General features: G+C 32.5%; 1 protein-coding gene across 1 annotated transcript in view; it reads left to right on the plus strand.

The window, feature by feature from the left end:
• Positions 1-20,730, plus strand: part of CSMD3 (CUB and Sushi multiple domains 3) — a 764,662-nt gene that overhangs the window by 95,949 nt on the left and 647,983 nt on the right. The window contains exons 2-3 of the mRNA XM_004679632.2: positions 1,267-1,489; positions 18,391-18,503. Of these exons, the coding sequence (XP_004679689.1) occupies positions 1,267-1,489; positions 18,391-18,503 (336 nt within the window). The remainder of the gene's footprint in view (positions 1-1,266; positions 1,490-18,390; positions 18,504-20,730) is intronic.

Genomic DNA, 20,730 nt, shown 5'->3' on the forward strand with positions numbered 1-20,730 from the left:
ACACCTGTATTCCAGATGCATACATTAATTATTTCCACAAAAACACAGAGGAAAGTTTTTCTAGTCATGGGCCTAGATTTCTGTTCTCAACAATTTAGATTTCCCAAAGAACTAAAACAAAAGTTCTTAAGAGTGTGAGTTTTAGGTGTCTAGGCTTCAATTTTTTTTTTAAGATTTATTTATTTATGCATACAGAACTGGGGTACAGGCCAGAGATGCGGAGGGTGAGAGGATTCACCAGGAACAGAGTGGGGAGCAGAACAGGCAGATCTATGAAGTACATTGCTGAGGGGAGCAGTAGGCTGGTCAGGAGGTCTGTCTCACCATGTGGATCTCTTCTAGGGCAGGCGGGGATCGAACTCATGAGGAAGTGGCTTAATCTTCTTAGTGCAGTGCTTTAACCTGCTGCGCCACCAGGGAGGGCCCGGCTTCAATTTTTTGATACATATTTGTCTCCAAACTTAGGTTTCACTATGATATGGTTAACTTGGAGCTGCTTCCATCTGGGCCAACCACTCTGGTCAAAGTGGTCAAAGATAAAACAATTACAGAACTGCTTGTTTTCTAACTTTGAGGCCCTAGGCATTTATTGATCTGCTAGACTCAGGGTGGGGAATTCCTTCCTGAAGCATGGGCCGCATGGTAAAGATATGTATGTCCCCTCAAATTAGCATGTTTTACCAAGAAAAACTGTAGTCAAATTCCTCAAGACTCTAAACACATACTTAAACATATCCCATTTTCAGTTGGTATTTATGAGTGTTCACAATTAGACGGGAAGCTATTTCAGGAACATAATCACGTTCTAGCATTGTGTTTGTCTGATAGATTATGTAATAGGTAATGAATCAGTTGTTTGTGGGGAATTTCACCACAATATTTATGTGATTAGATAAGCCTAGAATTTTGCTAAATGTGCTTTAACTTTTTTTAAAAAGTATATCCAAAAGGGCAGGTTTATTTGGAAAAGGAGAAAGAAGTAGACAGTCACTTACAAAGCCATATATGAGCCGGAGAACTGCCTCTGAAGAGACAGGTTTATTAAAAGAGATGCCTGCCTAAACACAGGTGGCAGTCTTGGGAGGAGAGCTGTGAAAATGATTTAATTTTTAAAATTATGTTATTCACAAAAATCTTAAATTTTCATTTACAAAGTTACTGTACATGGAAATTTGGGAAACAAAGGGTTTTTTGAAAATAATGGCTCGGGTTGTTCTTGTTTTATATAATGTTAATGTCTGTTTTATTTGTTTTGTTTTTTTGCAGGATTTATTTATACATGTGGTGGAACTTTAAAAGGACTTAATGGCACTATAGAAAGCCCTGGTTTTCCATATGGATATCCAAATGGTGCAAACTGTACATGGGTAATTATAGCAGAAGAACGGAATAGAATACAAATTGTTTTTCAGTCATTTGCGCTAGAAGAAGAATACGACTACTTATCCTTATATGATGGACATCCTCATCCTACAAACTTTAGGACAAGGTTAGTGTATTTTGAATGGGAATATATTTTATGGGTAAAAGTAGTTTATTTTCCAAAAAATGTTTAACATTTGCAGTACAATTTTAAAGAAGTTTATTCACCATCTAGTTATTCATTTGGAAATATACCATCCCTTGAACTAATTAGCTTGTTGTCTCTGATTCCATAATACTGATGTATTGTCTCTCAAAAATAAAAAGTGAAGGTAAATTGAATTGAGACCTCTTTAAACTGCTAAAGGTATCCTTTTATTTTTTAACACTTATCTCAGATATCATTCTGTATAGGCATAACTTTTGATAAAGTTAAAACAGAACAGGCAACGTGTCCTTCACTGGTATATACCAAATTAATATACAACAATATGCAGACATACTCAAAATATATATCCACGTTCTGTAGAATAGATTTTAAAAATACTATGTATGGTTTGTAAAATTTAATTATCTTAAAAGTAGATTATTACATGTCAACAACAGGCACATTTATCTTATTGTCCATACAGACGCAATTACTTATTTTTAAGGTAACTGATAAAACAGCTGTGAAAATTAGCTGCTACCCTGTTATTTCAGTGTTTCTTCAGAATTTATTTTTGGCAAGTAGGGTATCTAAATATATTACGTATCCTTTTTCTTTTACTAAAAGTTCCTGTAAGAATAGATCAAATCTAATTTTACCAGGTATAAAATACCAGATATATGACAGTGCTAGAATTTGACCAATATGTATATGTTTTTTGTAAAGTGTTTAGTGTTTTGAAATTCTAATTCAAAACATTCTAAACAGATAACCTATAGGAATTATATATTTTTTTTAGATATCTGGCCATGCTTAAGTTATTATTCTGTGATTCTGTTACTCATTACTCATGTATTATTCATTTGAAAATTGATAGTGTATGTTTGACTTACTGATCTACAGAAGCATATTATCAGCATTAAGCATTTATATTTTCATCAGTCTTCCAATATTCTTTTGCACTGATTTTTTTTCCATTTAATTAAAAGTTTGATACATATTACCCCTGCTACCCCTGTAGTAAATTATATAGTGGGAAAATGCTAGACCAGCAAGTAAGTTACATTGCAGTGCATAGTAAACAGTACTGTTAATTACCAGCCATTGGTATGTCATCTCTTTATACTCAAAACAGAAGGTGATAATAATAAAATGAGGCCTGTTTCTCATATTCTGTTTCTCATATCATGATTCTGATAATTGAATATAAGACCTTGTTAGTACACATTGGAACAGTGTCCAGTGAGAAGGACAGCTAAAAATGCCTGAGTTGTTTCAAACTACATGTCTATGCAAAACAAAATTTGTCTAGTTTGATTACTGGCAATTCCTATTTTTCCTTTTTTTTTTTGACTCTATAGTCAGAAAATTTCTATTTTCTTTTCCTTTTCTGCTGTTATGCTCTTCCAATATACATCTATTTAAAAATGTACTTTATGGCCCTCCCTAATGGCACAGTGGATTAAAGCGCAGCGCTGAGAAGCTAAAGCCACTTCTGCAGGAGTTCGATTCCCGCCTGCCCCAGAGGTGACCACATGGCGTGGCAGACCTCTCCTGACCTGCCCACTGCTCCCCTCAGCAATGTACTTCGTGGAGCTGCCTGTTCTGCTCCCCACTCTGTCTCTGGTGAAGCCTCTCACCGCCCCTGAGCTTCTGGCCTGTACCCCAGTACTGTATGAACAAATAAATAAATCTTTAAAAAAATATATATATATATATATTTTATACTTTATGACAGACACATTTGATAGTGCTATTTCATCATCATGGTTGATGGCTTTCGTTAAGGACACAAGATAGAAATGTCTGGAGAGAAAACAGACAAAACAGTGTGTGCACATGTGCTTTTTTGTACTAGAGGCACATGTGCACTTATAGGTATCTGCCTTCACCTGTACTCATCCAGATGACAGTCCATAAAAGGAAAAGGAAGATAATTATCAGGCTTTTAGTCATCTAAATCAATATATATAAAAGATGCATGAATACATAAAATTTCATTATATCAGAAATGCATACTATTTAAGTGATATATTTCTAAAAATTTCTTTATTTATTGCATTTAAGAACTGGGGTATGGGCCAGAGGTGTGGGGCGTAAGAGAATTCACCAGAAACAGAGTGGGGAGCAGAATAGGCACATCGATAGAAATGCACTGCTGATGGGAGGAGCCGGTGAGTCAGGGGAGCTCAACTGTGCATGTGGGTCAGCTCCCCAGCGAAGGACAGAATTTGTGCTGCAGTAGCTGTGAACAGCTTCACAGTGCTGACCTTTAACCCACTGCACCACCAGGGAAGGCCTGATATAAATGATAATATTAAAAAAAGAAACAAAGCCTTTTCCATCTTATTTGGCAATTTTGAACTATTGATTCAATGATGTCATGGTTTACAGAAGCACCTACTTATTCTCTCTAGCCCCACTGAAAATGATAGAACACAGTCTTGTTTTATCTCTCCTCTTTTTCTTTTTCTTTTTTTTTGTTTTTAGTAAAAAAGTAATTACGGCCTCTATGAACTTAAAATATTTTGTCAGTTGGGCAAAGGTAATTTATAGTTCTCATTCATTCTTAATATGTAAATGGGGAATAAAAGCACCTCACTTACAGAGATTTTATGGGGATTACAATGTAATGAAAGCTCAGCATTTATTACTCTTAGCATTTATTGAGTAATTCCCTTGTACCTGACACTGCATTAAGTGTTTTATATTCATTATACTATACTATTGTTTAATTTCTCCCCTACTCAAACAATATGAAAATATTACTATTATTATCATTTTACAACTGTGAAAATTAAGCTATTACTTACCCAAAGTTCATATCATTGTAAGTCACATAAGGCAGACTCATCAATGGAACCCATTTTGTATGAGTTCACAACTTAAACTCATAAAACAAACAAAAAATATGATTTATAATGATTCTATTACATGGATTAAATGAAATAAATATGATATATGCATTCAAGTCCATTTTTCTTAGCAATATTTGATAAATATTGATGAATAAGACTACTATTAAAAGCAAATAGGTTTAAACATGCATAATATATAAAAAGAAACAAAAATATAAATTTCAAATTTATTCTTGGTATTTGTTTTACGGACTTTCATCTAATATGTAGTCAGTGGTATTTTCTCACTGTGGCTATCCAATGATTTTATTGGGTTTTATATTTAAGGAAATAAGAAGGGATATATGTAACTTGCAGCTGCTTTCAGACTATGCTTATACACGAAGTCTGCTATTTCACTTGAAGTCACAACTGCTCCTGGCAGTTTGATACCTTTTTGTGTCTGTCTCTGAATTACTGTTTTGAGTTTTTTGTTTCTCTCACATTTTCATTTAATATGTGCCATTATGGTATGTCTGCTGTTCTATATCTCTCAGAAATTGATACATAAATTTTGTTATTTTCCTTGAGCTCCACTAGTTTTTTGTTTGTTTGTTTTAAGATTTATTTATTTATGCATTCAAGGGCTGGGGTACAAAAGTGATGTTTTGGGGGTAAGAGGATTCACTAGAGGGAAAGCAGGGAGCAGAATAGGCAGATCTACTAAAATACAATGCTAATAGGTGCTGCAGGCAAGGCAGGAGAAATCTGCTGCACCTTGTGGGTTACCTCTCTGGTTGGGAATTGAACTCATGCTGCTGTGGCTGCACATTGCTTCACAGTGCTAAGACTTAACACTTTATCCCAATATATATTTAAAATAATTTTCTATACTTGCCTTACAATAGTGCAGAAAAAATGGTTTGTAGGTCTTATCATTCCTGCTTGTATAAATAGACATATTGGATTTTGTAACCACACTTACATTTTTAAACTATTGACCTAAAACACCAATTTTTGTATTCCTGTAAGGTTTTTTAATCTATTAAATAAAAATTATAGGTGTGACTGTATGTAATACTGTAACACACCATTTTAGAATTTCTTTATATATATATTTAGCTCAGAACAGATGCTCATATCTAAAATAAATATGGTTTGAGATAATAACAGGAATTTTAAGCTTTGTTTATTTTTCCATGCTGTTGCACTTTCCAATAATTAAATTATATTAGAAGAAATAAAAGCTACCCCTTAACCTCATAAGGCAGACAAATATATTTGTATATTTTTACGATCATATTTTATGTGCTATTTTATGTCCATAGATAGTCACCTTGTATTAAAATATCCATAGTTCACATGTGACAAAAATTTTTGTAGGTATAAAATTACTGTCTACTCATAGCCAACCATACCCCAACAATCACTTAATTACACTCCTATTGTAAGATATTTTGGTCATTGTTTTTTTCCCTCTATAATTCCGATATCAGCAACAGCATTGACTCAGAAAACACATCATCCTCTTGTTAGATGAAAAGTATTCTGGTAAATAGCATCTCACCCCACACTAAATAGTCATATGCAGAACACGGAGGACTAATCAACAAATAAAATGTCACCATACAAAATATTTATTCATACTTATTTTACAATTAAAAAATATTACGTTTTGCTATAACTGATTTTCTAAATAGTTTCTATAAGTGTAATTGTAATGAAGAAATGTAAAAATAAAAACTTTACTTTCTTGAGTAATATGAATTGCATGAATTAATAATGTTATAACTAAAAGAAGAACTAAAAATAATGCAAATAAGTGCAAACATACAAAAGCTTTTATGGGAGAAGTGGGAGATCATAGGTGTAAACAACTACTACGCAAAAATAGAAAACTAGTTGAGGAGCAGTTAGCAAGGAAAGAGAATCCTATTTCATTATTTTGTTTTCTAGATGTATTGAGATATAACTGACTTCCATTGTTAATTTTAAGGTATATAATGTGATTATTTAATACACATATGCATATAGTGAGATTGTAAAAATAAGGTTCATTAATATATTGATCACTTCACATAACTACACACATGTGGAAAGAACATTTACCATCTACTGTCCTCAAACTTTCAAATATGTAGGATACATCATCATTTACTTTTGTCACCAGGGTGTACATTAGATCCCCAGAAATTACTGATCTCACAACTAGGAGCTTTAACCTCTGACCAACATCTTCCCATATCCCCCAATCCCTGGCTACTGTCAACCACCACTCTTCTCTCTATTTTTATCAGTTTAGCTTTTTTAGATTTCATATATAAAGTAAGAACATACAGTATTTTCAGTTCTCTAACTTATTTCATTTAACATAATAATCTCAAGATCTTTCCATGTTGTTGAAAATTAAAGGAATATCTTCATTTTGATGGAAAAGTGATATTTCATTTTATGTACTAATGTATTAGATATCCTTCACCCATCCACCAAAGACCACTTAGATTGTTTTCATGTTTTGAATATTGTGAATAATGTTGCAATGAATATGGGAATTCAAATATTTCTTCAAGATAGTAATTTTATTTCCTTTAGCTAGATACCCAGAAGTGCGATTGCTGGAACATATGGTAGTTCCATTTTTCAGATTTTATTATATATATTATATATCGTCTTTATTATATATAATATGTATACATACACACATGCATTTTACATATAGTGTATATATAACATCATTCTTCATTTTGTACATTTTTTTTCATCTTGATTGTAATCCCTGTGGACTTCCCACCAATTTACCCATGTGCCATCACCATAGTCCTGGGTGCTCTTTCTGCCCCAATTTTGTTCCTAATCTCCTCTCCACCCCAGTAGAATGTCTCTGGTTCATAGTTGTTCATTGATTTTTATTTTTACTTTACAATTTTACAATAGCTTTTTGTTTAATACTTTGACGAAACTTTATATTGTTTCCTTAGTGGCCATACCGATTTACATTCCACCAGAAAGTGTAAGTGTTCCTTTTGACTACATCCTCAGCAAATCCTATCTGTTGTCTTTCTTGTAATAGTCTTTCTATCAGGTGTGAAGTGACAATGATTAAGTCTAATTTATTTTTGTTGGTAAGGTTCTCAAGTCAGGTAAATATTTGCTTATCCAGTGAGGCTAAGATATTTTCCTTTGAAATTTTATAATGATAGCTTTTATATTTAGGTCTAGTATCAATCTTAAATGAATGAGAAGTCTAGATTCATTTTACTGTATTTGTGTAATACAGTGAAAAAATGAACAAGAGCTAACATAGCCCACATTTTAAATGATAATGGGGATAATAACTCAATAAATAATCTGTCCCAGCTGTCTGTTTCTGAGAAGTTATAAAAAAGCATATTTCAAGTAAATTTTTAAAATGTATTCTTGAGCAATTAAATTTCTTCAGAAAAAGCTGTAATGTTTTTCTTCCTATTTTTATGATAATTTTTTTAATCCTATAGTTTCTTTACTTAGTGATTACTCATAATCTTAATCAGTTACAGTAACTGAGTTATTTGTGCCTCACTTACCTTTTTGTTATATCAAATTTCAATTACTGAATTTTTTTCTCAGTACTGTGAGGCATAGATGTAAACAATGAAATACACACTGCTGCAATTTCTTGTTTACTTTAGAAAAATTCACTAGATTCTTCACATAATCATAGAATTTGCAAGCCTAAGGGAAATAATCAAAGGACAGTAATTAGAGTGAATAAACTAAAATCTGTAGCTTGAGTTCTTGCTTGTGTAATTGATAAGTCATTATTCCTTCAGAAAATGTTGGCTGCATTCCCATTAATGTTCTTAATCAAACACAGTAGTTTTCTTTGTAAATGATTAATTTTGTATGCTTTCTTCTCTCCTTTGGACCCTGAATTTGCCACAAAACTTTCTATTACTCATGTTAAATCTTTCCTCAGCCTACTTCCGCTTCTTTCAGTAGAACAAAATGATTCATCTTCTTTCCTGTAGATATAATGTTGATGTAGAAAATTCTTCAAAAGTATGAATATCTAAAGTCATTTTTTAAACAACAGACACAAAAGGTCATAGAGTATACTTAAGAGCAGTACAGCCTTTATTAACTCTATTCCCAACATGTGTCAAAAATATGTGACTGAGAATGATATGGCCAATCCAATTTGCTATCTCTGAAGACTTTCTCCTTCATAGATAGAACCAATCTTTATTTACTGTTTATATATTTTGTTAAAAAAAATCTGGACATGAAGATGCTCTACCCCCTGATGCAGCTCATAGATGATTGTTGTATATGTGTGTGTGTGTGTTTAAATTGCATGTGATATTAATAATTGTTAATAATTTAATTGTTTAAATTGCATGTGATATTAATAATTGTTTACTCAATAATGAAAAGAAACAACATCAGGATTGTCTTATTAACCTATAACATTAATGAGAATCAAATAACAAAGTAGATTTTACTGTTAATTCAACTATGACCTTGTAACACCCTTGTATAGAACATACAGACCTCAGAAAACACAGAAATTGAAGGTAGAAATACATTTTCCATGACCAAGTTTGAACAACATGTTGTATCTTGGTTAGGACCCTCCTCTCCAGCACTTTAATTTTCTAGTCTCCTTGTATCACCATAGGGCATGCAAGTGAATGAAAAAAGCCAATTAAATTTTTGATGTACCTTAGGCAGTTAATGACTCTTCTTGTTAGATATCATTCCTCACTTTAGAACATTCAAATTAATGATTGGATAGATCTCAAGGACAGATGGGTTTCTAGAACTTTTTATCAACATAAAAGAGCCTTTCAAAACTGAGGAAGGCAAGGATTCAAGAGTATGCACAATCACTTGCTGTTTATACTAGGCATGTTGCCAAAAAAAGAATTGAGCTGACTATTAGTGAAGAAAGAGACTAAATTAAGCCATTAAAACAGGGGTTAAAATATAAAACAAAAGATGTCAATAGAAAATTTAAACATTTTGTTCCATGGATTATACTTATTCAGTCTTTTCTGGCAAGTAAGTGAAAGGTTTAATTCTGTTGACCTGTTTTTCAGTAAAACAGCATTGATATCCTAAAAGCAACCTACACCTGGTGTTATCACTCATGAACTAGTGATATTTCTGGTGCAAGTCACCAACTCACCATAAATATTCATTGTTTTTAAAGTGATACAATCAAAAAGACAGAGAAACTTGTTGTACATACAAATACATGTTTTAGTAAAAGGAAGTTTTAATGGCAATCTGAAAACCTACATAAAATTTCTAGAGCTAAGTATCTTTTTATGAATTCATATGAAATCATTAATATTTAACATTCTAAAAAGAAATATGTATACTCCCTATCTATTTTACCATATTCATTCTATTTACATACAATTCTCATTAAGTTATTTCAGATGTTCTTCTAATATCATAAAATAGATGAAAATTAAATTTCATAAATGTCAGGAACTTTTTTAAGATGACAAAATTAGGTATTCAAAACACAGAAGTTTGGGTATAAATAGCTTAGAGTACAGCTTATTAGTCATAAAATATATATGGTTATTGATATTGTTTTCTAGGGATTGCTCTTTTGAAACCACATGCCATCCATGTTGTTACACTTTGTTATAATTCACTCATTGTCATTATCTTTAGTAAATCATATGAGTATACTACATTTTATTGATGAATAGGATACTCTATTTTAATAGATATGCATTTGCATTGTTTTTAGCATTGTATTATAGACAATGTGAAAACCTGTACAGAGTTTTCAGTTACAGGGTTCAAAATTGTCTGATCACATTGCAAGGGTTGGTTCAGTAGATAGAGATGACTCATTCAAATTTATTCAAATTTTCTAAGAAATAAGATTCATTGACTATTCTGCAAGGAAGTGAGAGGATTAATAGTGTTAATATATAATCTGTTGATTACTTATTTTTAAATATCTTAATTTTTGACTATCCATTGGATACATAACACTCTCTAAATGGTTTGTTCTTTTTTGGGGGGCATTTTGGTAGCAATGCACATTTAATTTTCTGAGTGCAATATACTTTAACTGAAACTTACATATCATTCCTACAGTTGGGCATTTAGGACTTATGGACAATTTTTGTTTTATTGCCATGGAAAATTTCTGGAGAATGATCATGTTTCTATCTACATGAATGGAAGGAGCAGTACATGAGATTTTCTTATTTTTAATTTTATTAAGTATCACATTAGTGGAATTCAAACATTATTATGTATATTTTTATTCTATCTTCATTACTATGATTTTTCATATATGCTGGATTATTTATTTATCTGCTGGGCTATATCCATTTTGGGATTATTATTAATAATGCTAGCATGAGCATCTTGTATATGCTCTCACATGTGCACATTGAGGACTATGTTGTTAATTTTCTACTACTCTATTTTTTTACTTATTTCATTTGTAAGATTAAACTTTATTTTATATAATTATTTCCTATCTTACTTTAGTTTTTTTTTTTTGAACAGCATTATTTCTATGTTCACATCCTTTAATAGGAAGACATTTTCTGTTTTTAATGTTGTTTCAAATGTCTCTCCTTCCTTTTTTTTTAAGATTTATTTATTTATGCATACAAGAACTAGGGTAAAGGCCAGAGGTACAGGGAAATTCACCAGAGGATTCACAGGAGACAGTGTGGGGAGTAGAACAGGGGGACTGACTGAAGTATACTGTTGAGGGGAGCAGCGGGCAGGACAGGAAACATAGGTGTGGGTCACCTATCTGGCCAGGGGTTGAACTTGTGCTGCAGTGATTGCAAATAGCTTCATAGTGCTGTGCTTTAACCCACTACACCACCAAGCAGGCCCTGTCTCTCCTTTCTTTTCATCTTATATTTAAACTGTGTTGCCAGAAGTATTAAGTAAATATTAATCACATGTATTTTGGAGTCACACAATCTTCTTCCACTAAATAAGTAGGAAAACAAACTACTAAACTCTTAACTTTATGGTAAAGGAGATATTAAAAGTTTATCTTCACACTGTTTCATGGATTAAACCTGTAAAACATTGACTCAGTACCTGGCACACACAAAAAAAATTTGTACTGACCTTTATTAACAAAATTTTGTGATAATTTTAAAATTTCCTTCTGTTTTAATAATTAAATTTTTATCTAGTCTCTCATTTTCCCCTACATTGTGTCTATAATAAGCATTGTCCTTTTTTAAGTTGAATGTCAATTACACCATAACTCATTTCCCCAGGAGCCGGGGAGTTAATATTCTTAAAATCATAGTAAATGGGGCTTTTTCTGTTTCCTCTTTTCCTATTAATAATTACTAAATTTGATTTGTCACCTCACTGAGGCTACTCATGACAAGGTGATTTTCTAATTGCCAGATCTCATGAACTTTCCACATCAGAACAATTTAGAAAAAAATATTATCTCCTCATTAAAAATTGAACAAAACAAATTGAGCTTCTCTAAAAACTAAATAAAGAACATGGCCTGAATGTCCGTTTTTGCCTTTTATTTATAATATGACTTTTAATAAATAGCTTTTCTTGCAAGACTTTGTCTTTTGTATTTTGGAAATGGAGTAATAAAAACAAAGGCATATAGCTATAAGTTAGGGGGACAGTGAATTAATGTTTGTCAATATTGATTCATAATGGAAGCAACCTGATTCATACTGGAAACAATAACCATAATTGATAACATTTTTTAAAAAATGATTTATTTATTTATGCATACAGAACTGGGGTACAGGCCAAAGGTGTGAGAGGATTCACCAGAGACAGTGGGGAGCAGAACCGGGAGATTGACGAAGTACACTGTTGAGGGGAGCAGTGGGCAGGTCAGGAGAGGTCTGCCAAGCCATGTGGATCACCTCTGGGCCTGGGATGGAACTCACACTGAAGAGACTGTGGCCAGCTTGCAGTGCTGCATCCTAACCTGTTGTGCCACCAGGGAAGGCCCAATTGATAGCATTTAATATTATTTCATCATTAGAATGAAATGAATATTATTTCATTTGATGCAATTGCAGCCAAATAAAGCATGCTGGTGATATAAATATTCTAATTTTGAAAGCATGTTTGATTTTGTTTAAAACATGTGATTATGCTTCTTTGGTAAAATTAAATATCACACCTATCAGAGGATAGAAATCACAAGGTGAGAAGTAACTTCATAGTAGGAATAGTGGATTAAAGTCATCGTTCCTGTGTTTCTAAAGTATCTAGCTAGAGGGAAGCTGTGTTATAGTTAGAAAGATCACTGGAAATCATAAAGGGTGCATTTCCAGGATGTGTGTGTGTGTGTTTGTGTGTGTGTTTAAGATTTAGAGTACAGGCAAGAAATGCAGGGGGTGATAGGATTCACCAGAGGCAGAGTGGGAGCATAAAGGGTGGCTTTACTGAAACACATTATTGAGGGGCAGCAGGTGAGACAGGAGAGGTCTGCTGCACCATATGTGAGTTAGCTCCCTGGCTTGAGATTGAACTCAGGCTGTGCCGGTAATAGCGCTGACACTTAACCTCTAGGAAATCAGGTAAGCCCTATTTCCAAGAGTTTTGTGACTCTAAACTGAAGTATTTGCATGAAAAGCTGTACAATTATGAAAATTAACTGAGATTTAATTTTTTTTCCTATCTCTATTCTCCTTGCTTTCCTACCTCTGCACTCTCTCGTTACACCTCTATAAATGCTTGTTATCATATCTCATCCATTATCAAAGCAACGATGAATCTTCTACCACAATCCATGAGGCACTTTGCTCACACCATCTCCTTTTCACAGTCTCAGTTCTGTGGTCAGATTTCAAGGGTTTGCTTTTGTCTCTTCCTTTGCTGTGTGTGTGTGTGTGTGTGTGTGTGTGTGTGGTCTTCACATATGGGTAAAATGATCCAAAATTTGACTTCCATCTTCTCATTTCTTTTGCTTAATATAACCCCCTCCACTTGTCCTCTTTGAGGAATTGCCTAGTTAGCTTTTCTTTCAGTTATTGATTGGACTATTTGCTTCTTTGTTTTCTTTTTTCTTTCTTTCTTTCTTTTTTTTTTTTAGATTATTTATTCATAAAGAACTGGGGTACAGGCCAGGGGTGCAGGGGTGGTGAGAGAATCACCAGAGACAGACTGGGGAGGAGAACAGGCAGATTGACAAAGTACACTGGTGAGGGGAGCAGCCAGGTAGCCTGGAGTGGCCTACTGCGCCATGTGGATCACCTCTGGGGTAGGCAGGAATTGAACTCATGTGGAAGTAGATTTAGCTTCTTAGTGCTGTGCTTTAACCTGCTGCACCACCAGGGAGGGCCCTATTTTCTTTCTTTTTATTGATTTGTATGATTTTTTTTTTTTTTTGTAGATCTTGGCTATTAGCACCTTGTCAGATATATGCATATATGATGTGAAATATTTTTTCCATTTGGTGGTTGTCTTTTCATTATAATGGAATATTAGTTTATTTTGTTATGCAGAAGCTTTCTAGTTTGGTTTATATTAAATTTCAACTAATAAAATAAATTTTGTTTAAGTACACAAAATTTAGTGAGTGGCATAGGGGATCTCAGAACATTTTCTATGATCATTTTAGGTTAAATAAACTCAAAATCTGTTTTCACCAATGGAATGCATCTCAAAGTAGAGATAATAAATGCATATTAGTAACTATGTAAGAACACAGACTAAGTAAATCTCACTCATTTTTGATAAATATTCAAACCCTTTAAAGCCTGAAGAAAATAGAGAAATAAAATTCCATGTTTCTAATGTATACTTGTTTTACATACATGCATATGTGTAGCATAAAAATTCCATGTTTTCTAAAGAATTTTATTATATACTTTACAATTGTTTGACAATATATTGACAATTATCTATTCACATTTTGTTGAAATATGTATGTATACATATATATATATAATCGTATTTTTATATTATTGACTGTAGAGTACACAAAGCATATAGCAACATTCATACAGTGCAATGCAGCAAAATTAATGTAATAATATATCTACAGCACTGTTTGATTTCTTTTCAATGTACCAAATATTAAAAGTTGCAGTGTTGGAGCATAGGGTTATGTCTGACTTAATCTCATTAATTGCCAGATTTTAAAGACACACTTATTTATATTCCAAATATTATGGAAGTGACTTCATTGGCAATGCCAAAACTATACAGAGATAACTGAGGACAAATAAAAGTATCCTGAAAAGTATAGTTCAAAAGATATACAGGATCTCCAAAATGGTGGAGAACTAAGATAAATAGAAATAAAAGCTGGTTACCTATTTGTGTGTGTGTATATGCTTAATATACATACATACACACGTGTGTGTGTGTGTGTGTTTCCCTAGTCCCTATCCATACATATATCTTTATTTATATTCATTTATAATTTTAGGTCTACACCTACCCCATGTATTCAAATATTGTGCATTTGCCTTTTTCTCACATGATGTGTTACCTTAGTTAGGATTTTGACAGGAGTTTCAGCTCATTTACTCTCAACAAATTATATAATTATTCAAATATTGCTATAGCCACCTTTTGCTTTAATCTTCCAATAACTGACTTCTTGACATAACTATGAATTATTGTACTGTGCTTCATGTACCCCAATATCAATAGGGTATGCCTGATTTATTTTCTAGAACAGTCATTACTTTAAATATCTACTTGTGCCTGTGGTTTTTTCATTCATTTTGACATTAAACGGGTTAATAGTTTGTTTCAGAGAAATCACCTGTATCATTCTAAAGAACTGTGTAACTAAAGTAAAATTGTAAGATATATCATATCCCAAAATCTTATTGTGAGTAATGAGAAATCATTGTGAGGATGCTGTTATAATACAATTTATCTTGGCAGTAGCATGCCACAGAGTGTGGATTTTGAATTATAACATTCTCTGGTATAAATTTTAAAGGAATATAAAGTGCTATTTACTGTGTAATGTTACACTACATGAATAAAAATAGACATAATTGATTACATAAAAATTGTGTAATGTATTATGTGCAAAAGAATACAATTCATAATTATCTATGTGTACAATATGTCCAAAGGCAACATATTGTTTATACATAAAGTTCTATATTTTTAAATGATCTAGAAAATTAAGGTATATATAATTCCAGATAAAAGACAAATTCAAATGAAGTTGAATATATTTAAATATTATAACATATAATATTGATACAAATACTAACCTGAAAATAAGTTTTAAAAGGAGTTGTATCTTTGAAGATATGTCAAATAGATGTGCAAAAGATCTAAGATCCTCCTTCCACTGTTGAGGTTAATAATATGGTGAAAAATAACTTTCTGTATATGAATCTGCCTAGACTATCTGAATTTGTATAATAATTGAATTTTCTTTCCAATATTATAATTCTTGAGAACACTACTCTAAGAACACAGAGTTTAGTTTAAAAGGGAAAGTTTTCTCATGACATGCATATTCTTCTGTCACCCTAAATTCATCAATTTAACAATGATTTATTGACATTCTTTCGCATAGTATGTATTGCATGAGTCGCTAGTGATAAACTGGTAACTTTCAAGCACTGACTTCATAAAGCTTAGTGTCTAAAGGAGAAAGAAGTATGCTTAATATGTAAGCACATACATAAATATTGAGTTACAAAATAAAATTTTGTAAAGAAAAGAAACTAATGGGATTCATAAAAGAAAAATTTATTTGCAAATCAATCAAGCAGTCTATTACAGGAGAGACTAAAACAAGTTAATGCAAATCCTCATAATGATAAAGCTAATATAAAAGTAAGTTTAAAAATGCACATCTTCCCTCTTTGATTAAAATGAAACAAAAATAAATCTCCCATTATACAACATGCTATTGCATGCTACTTATTTAAAGATAAACAGCAGAAATCTGACTCTTGCTGAAGGGGAAATTTTTTTTTTCATATTTTTCCAGTTTGTTTCCTATTGTTTGGGATTATTTAATGATTAGATAATTTTAATGATTAGATAATTTTAGATCATTTTAAATGTAAAGATAAATTTAATTGTCTTTAAATATTGAACATTTGAACATATTCAGTTGTGTATAAAATCTGAAATCACACATAAAACAATATGTATGTCTGTGCATGTTATACTTCAAGTGTTTAATAATTTTCACTTAATTCAATTAACAAAGATAAAGGCTGAAGAATAGTCATTAGAAAACTACACAAACTAAGAGGGTAGCCTAGACCTGAGTCTGTTGTGAATCTTGATTAAGTTGTTTAATATCTCCTTGTCTCTTACAACTTCCAACATGAGATGGTTTTTAAAGTCATAATCAATTTTTTGTTTGAAACTGTTAATTCATTAAAAATATTTACTTTAACATGCAATTGACTAATTCTGGTTCTTTTAAAGGTAATCAACAAATTCATAATTTTATATCTTCTTCAATTTTAATTTAAATAAGGTAAATATTGATAGAGCACATGGAATCTATTTGGACTTCTGAATGATTTTTTTAGAGTATAAGAAGACATGAGTTATATTTGAGAAATTCTATACATCAAAGCAAACAAGTTTATTTTAGTTTAAAATTAATCTTACATATGTAATGTTGGACAAAATATAACAAGCATATAAAGAAATAATTTATTTATATAATTTTATGTATATATTCACAAAATGAGGAAAGAACAATAGGTAAAAATCAGAAAAATATTATGTATCTTTGTTTTAGAAAAAATAATATTTTGTGTATGTACTTTTACCTTATTTTTAATTTTTCTTTCTGTTTAAAAACAACTTTCACACTTAATCACCTTTTATATAATTGAACTTATAACTATTGCAATACATAATTACAAAGGAAGTAATAAAAGTGGTAAAAATATCAGATTAATTTTATGCAATATTAATCAAAGAGTAATCTGCAACTATTAATTTTAATAGAACTTCAATAGCATTTGGAACTCTGATAAAACATAGTCACTTTTCAGTTGCAAGTACTTTAGTATCCCAATTTCATGTTTAAAGCCCATCTCTTTCTTCAATCTTAAATCTTAGTCTATAGCTCCCACTCTTTATATGCATTGCAATGAAAAAATAATTTATTTAACAAAAATAACATCTGAAAACTTCATTGCATACAATGAACACACAAATGCACAAATTTCCCAAAGTTTGAATTAATCAATATTTTCATATAGATGGTTTATTGCTTAAACATGATAAACAGTAATATATACACATGCATATAAATAAGTGTATAATTAAATAAATTTACAGTGAATTATTTTGTTGAATAACTCTTCACACCATATGCTCTATAATATCTAAACATATACACATGTATAAGAACATACAAACTTTTATACAAAGCTTGGGGATTTTTCAAAAAGATTTATGTGGGCTTGCTGTGGTACAATGGGTTTAAGCACAACACCATGAAGCTATTGCAGCCACTGAGGCAGGATTTCTATCCCTGGCCAGGTGGGTAACCCATATGGCGTGGCAGGCCTCTCCTGACCCACCTGCTGCTCCCCTCAGCAGTGTATTTCAGCAGATCTGCCTGTTTTGCTCCCCACTCTGTCTCTGGTGAATCTTCTCACTCCCTGCACTTCTGGCCTTTACCCCCAATTCTGTATGCATAAATAGATAAATCTTTAAAATATATAAAATATTTATGTTCATTTATTTATGCACACAAGAACTGGGTTATAGGCTAGAGGTGTAAATGTTGAGAAAATTCACCAGAGACAGAGTGGGGAGCAAAACAGGTGGATTGACTGAAATATACCACTGAGAAGCAGCCAGCAAAATAGGAAAGGTCTGCTGTGCCATATGGTCAACTCCCTGACCTGAGATGGAACTCATGTTGCAGTGACTGCTAATAGCTTGATAATGCTGAGACTTAACCTCTTGTTTCACCAGGGAGGTCCAAGCTTGAGGATTTGCTAAACATATTTTTAATGATATTTCAACTCCTTGAGGGGAAATTATCTATAACTCTAACAATCACTTCTCTCTCTCTCTCTCTCTTTTTTTGTTTTGTTTTGTTTTTAGGTTAACAGGATTCCATCTGCCACCACCAGTGACAAGTACCAAATCTGTGTTTTCCCTACGTCTGACCAGTGATTTTGCAGTTAGTGCTCATGGGTTTAAAGTATATTATGAAGGTAAGAGATTGTAATATAAAAGGACCCTTGCCAGATTAATGCAATCAGTTTAAAATCCTCGAGGGAAAGAGAGAGAGATACAGGTTAACTAGAGCATCCTACCTGTTCCACTGACTTGGAACCCCAATAGCACACTGAAAGCTGATCAAGAGCCTAGTGACCAGCAGTCAGCCATGAGGCCAAGAGAGAGAGAGAGAGTGTGTCTAACATGGCTCCCTTCTATATCCCCAAATGTCCCAGAATGCCTGCAACCCTTGGGTGGTTGCAGTTATCTTAGCTCTACCCCTGGGTCCTTGCAGTTCTCCCCTTGGCATTGGTTGGAGTTGTAGTTTCAGTGACTGGAGTAGGGGGTGGAGTCCACAAAATTTGTATCTGCAGAGTTTGTTCAGGACATCCTTTCCTACGAACACTGTTACACTAAATCTTAAGAATCACCTATTTTTTAATCATTAATACATTATGAAAGCAACAATTACTGGACTTCAATGTTTCATTGCTGTGCAAAAATCTTCCTCTTAAATCTTAGGAGATGAGACCATTAATTCACTTTAGGACTGAGGTTAATCAAAAAGAATGAAATGTAAGAGTATCAGGAACCTAGACAAAATCTCAGAAACAGGCGTCACAGACTCCTCTGTGTTTAGTCTCTGCAGAAAATAAACTGTCTTCATTTGAAGATTTAGTCAAGAGAAAATGTCCATTTAGAGACAGTTGGTGATCTCCCTGATGGCTTAGTGTAGTCTCAGTGTTATAACCACTATGGCCCTAAATCTTCCTAAAATTAAAGGTTTTTACTGAAAGTGTGCTGTAGAATCATTAAGCATCAAGACCTGACCCCAGAAAAAACAAAAACCTAAACTGACCTGCTTGTATATCAATGATGATGGTCATTTATTCCATGTATCCTCACATGTTTCACTATGGAAATGATCTTTGATACTGGAGTGATAGCATAGGCTCTTCAGAGATTTAAAAAAAAAATGTACAGATTCTTCACCTTTTACATTTTTAAATGTGGAAATAATATGATGGCAAAATTATTTATTCCTGAGGGTTTCAGATGTAGGTGTTGAATTTCTTCTTGTAATTTCTTCTCCATGCATTTATTTTTTTTAATATTCATTTATTTATGCATACAAGAGCTAAGGTATAGGTTAGAGATATGAGGGTGGGGGTGAGAGGATTCACCAGAAACAAACGGGAAGCAGAACAGGCAAATCTATTGAGATACACTGCTGAGGGGAACAGCAGGTTATACAGAAGAGGTCTGCTGTGCCTCCCTGGCTGGGAATTGAACAAGTACTGCAGTGGCTGCAGATAGTTTCTTAATGCTGACACTTAACCCCTTGCAACACCAGATAGGCCCCTGCATATGTTTTGATAATAAAACTTTCATCAGTTTTGGGGAAATCGCTTCTCTTACACCCCTTACGACTAGGCTCACATTTCAAGTTTCCACACATCTCTTTAGGACTATAGAGAATGCATCACATGAGGACAAAAATCACCATAAGAGATACCCAAATACAACAGTATAAGTTGTTACTTTCAAAACCACATAACAATTCAAAATATGGTATGTTTACAGTGCACACTAAAAAAACTATCTTTTATAAAAGGGAATTGTTTTAGTATAAAGGTTAACAGCTTGCATGTGGGAAAAGTTTTAAACTAAATATTTCATCTAGCATTCTTTCTCACTAGAAAAAATGCCCTCTAGCAAACAATTGAGTAAAAATATTTTCCCTCTTATATCTAAATAAAGCCATATTGCAGCCGTGTTATACACTGTTTTCTATCTAATACATTTCTGAACTGTCTCACAGAATAGAATGTATTCCAAGACATTTTCCTGCACTGTGAGAGCAATAATCACTGTTTTTTCCAAGGTACTTTCACAATAGTTGAATATTTTTATCTTGGCAACTTAATTCATAGTTTAAAACACTAAAAATGCAAAGGTAATTTTGGCAATACTGGAGGAATTAATAACACAATAATTTTCTATTAAAGTTTCATTAGAAATACATATACTTTTCATTAACATATAGAGATATTTTTTTAGTTTACTCATTTAATAAGTATACAAAGTCCACTGAAAATTTGGTAACCATGACATGAATTATGCTGTTGTCATGCTTTTAGGCTTGGCTGTCAAGAATAATGAAATATTGAAATATATTAAAAAATATTGTCTTAGCTCCCACTGTTAATATATATATATATA

This window comes from Condylura cristata, unplaced genomic scaffold (assembly GCF_000260355.1).
Source record: "Condylura cristata isolate star-nosed mole 26May11 unplaced genomic scaffold, ConCri1.0 scaffold00009, whole genome shotgun sequence".
Classification (NCBI taxonomy): Eukaryota; Metazoa; Chordata; class Mammalia; order Eulipotyphla; family Talpidae; genus Condylura; species Condylura cristata.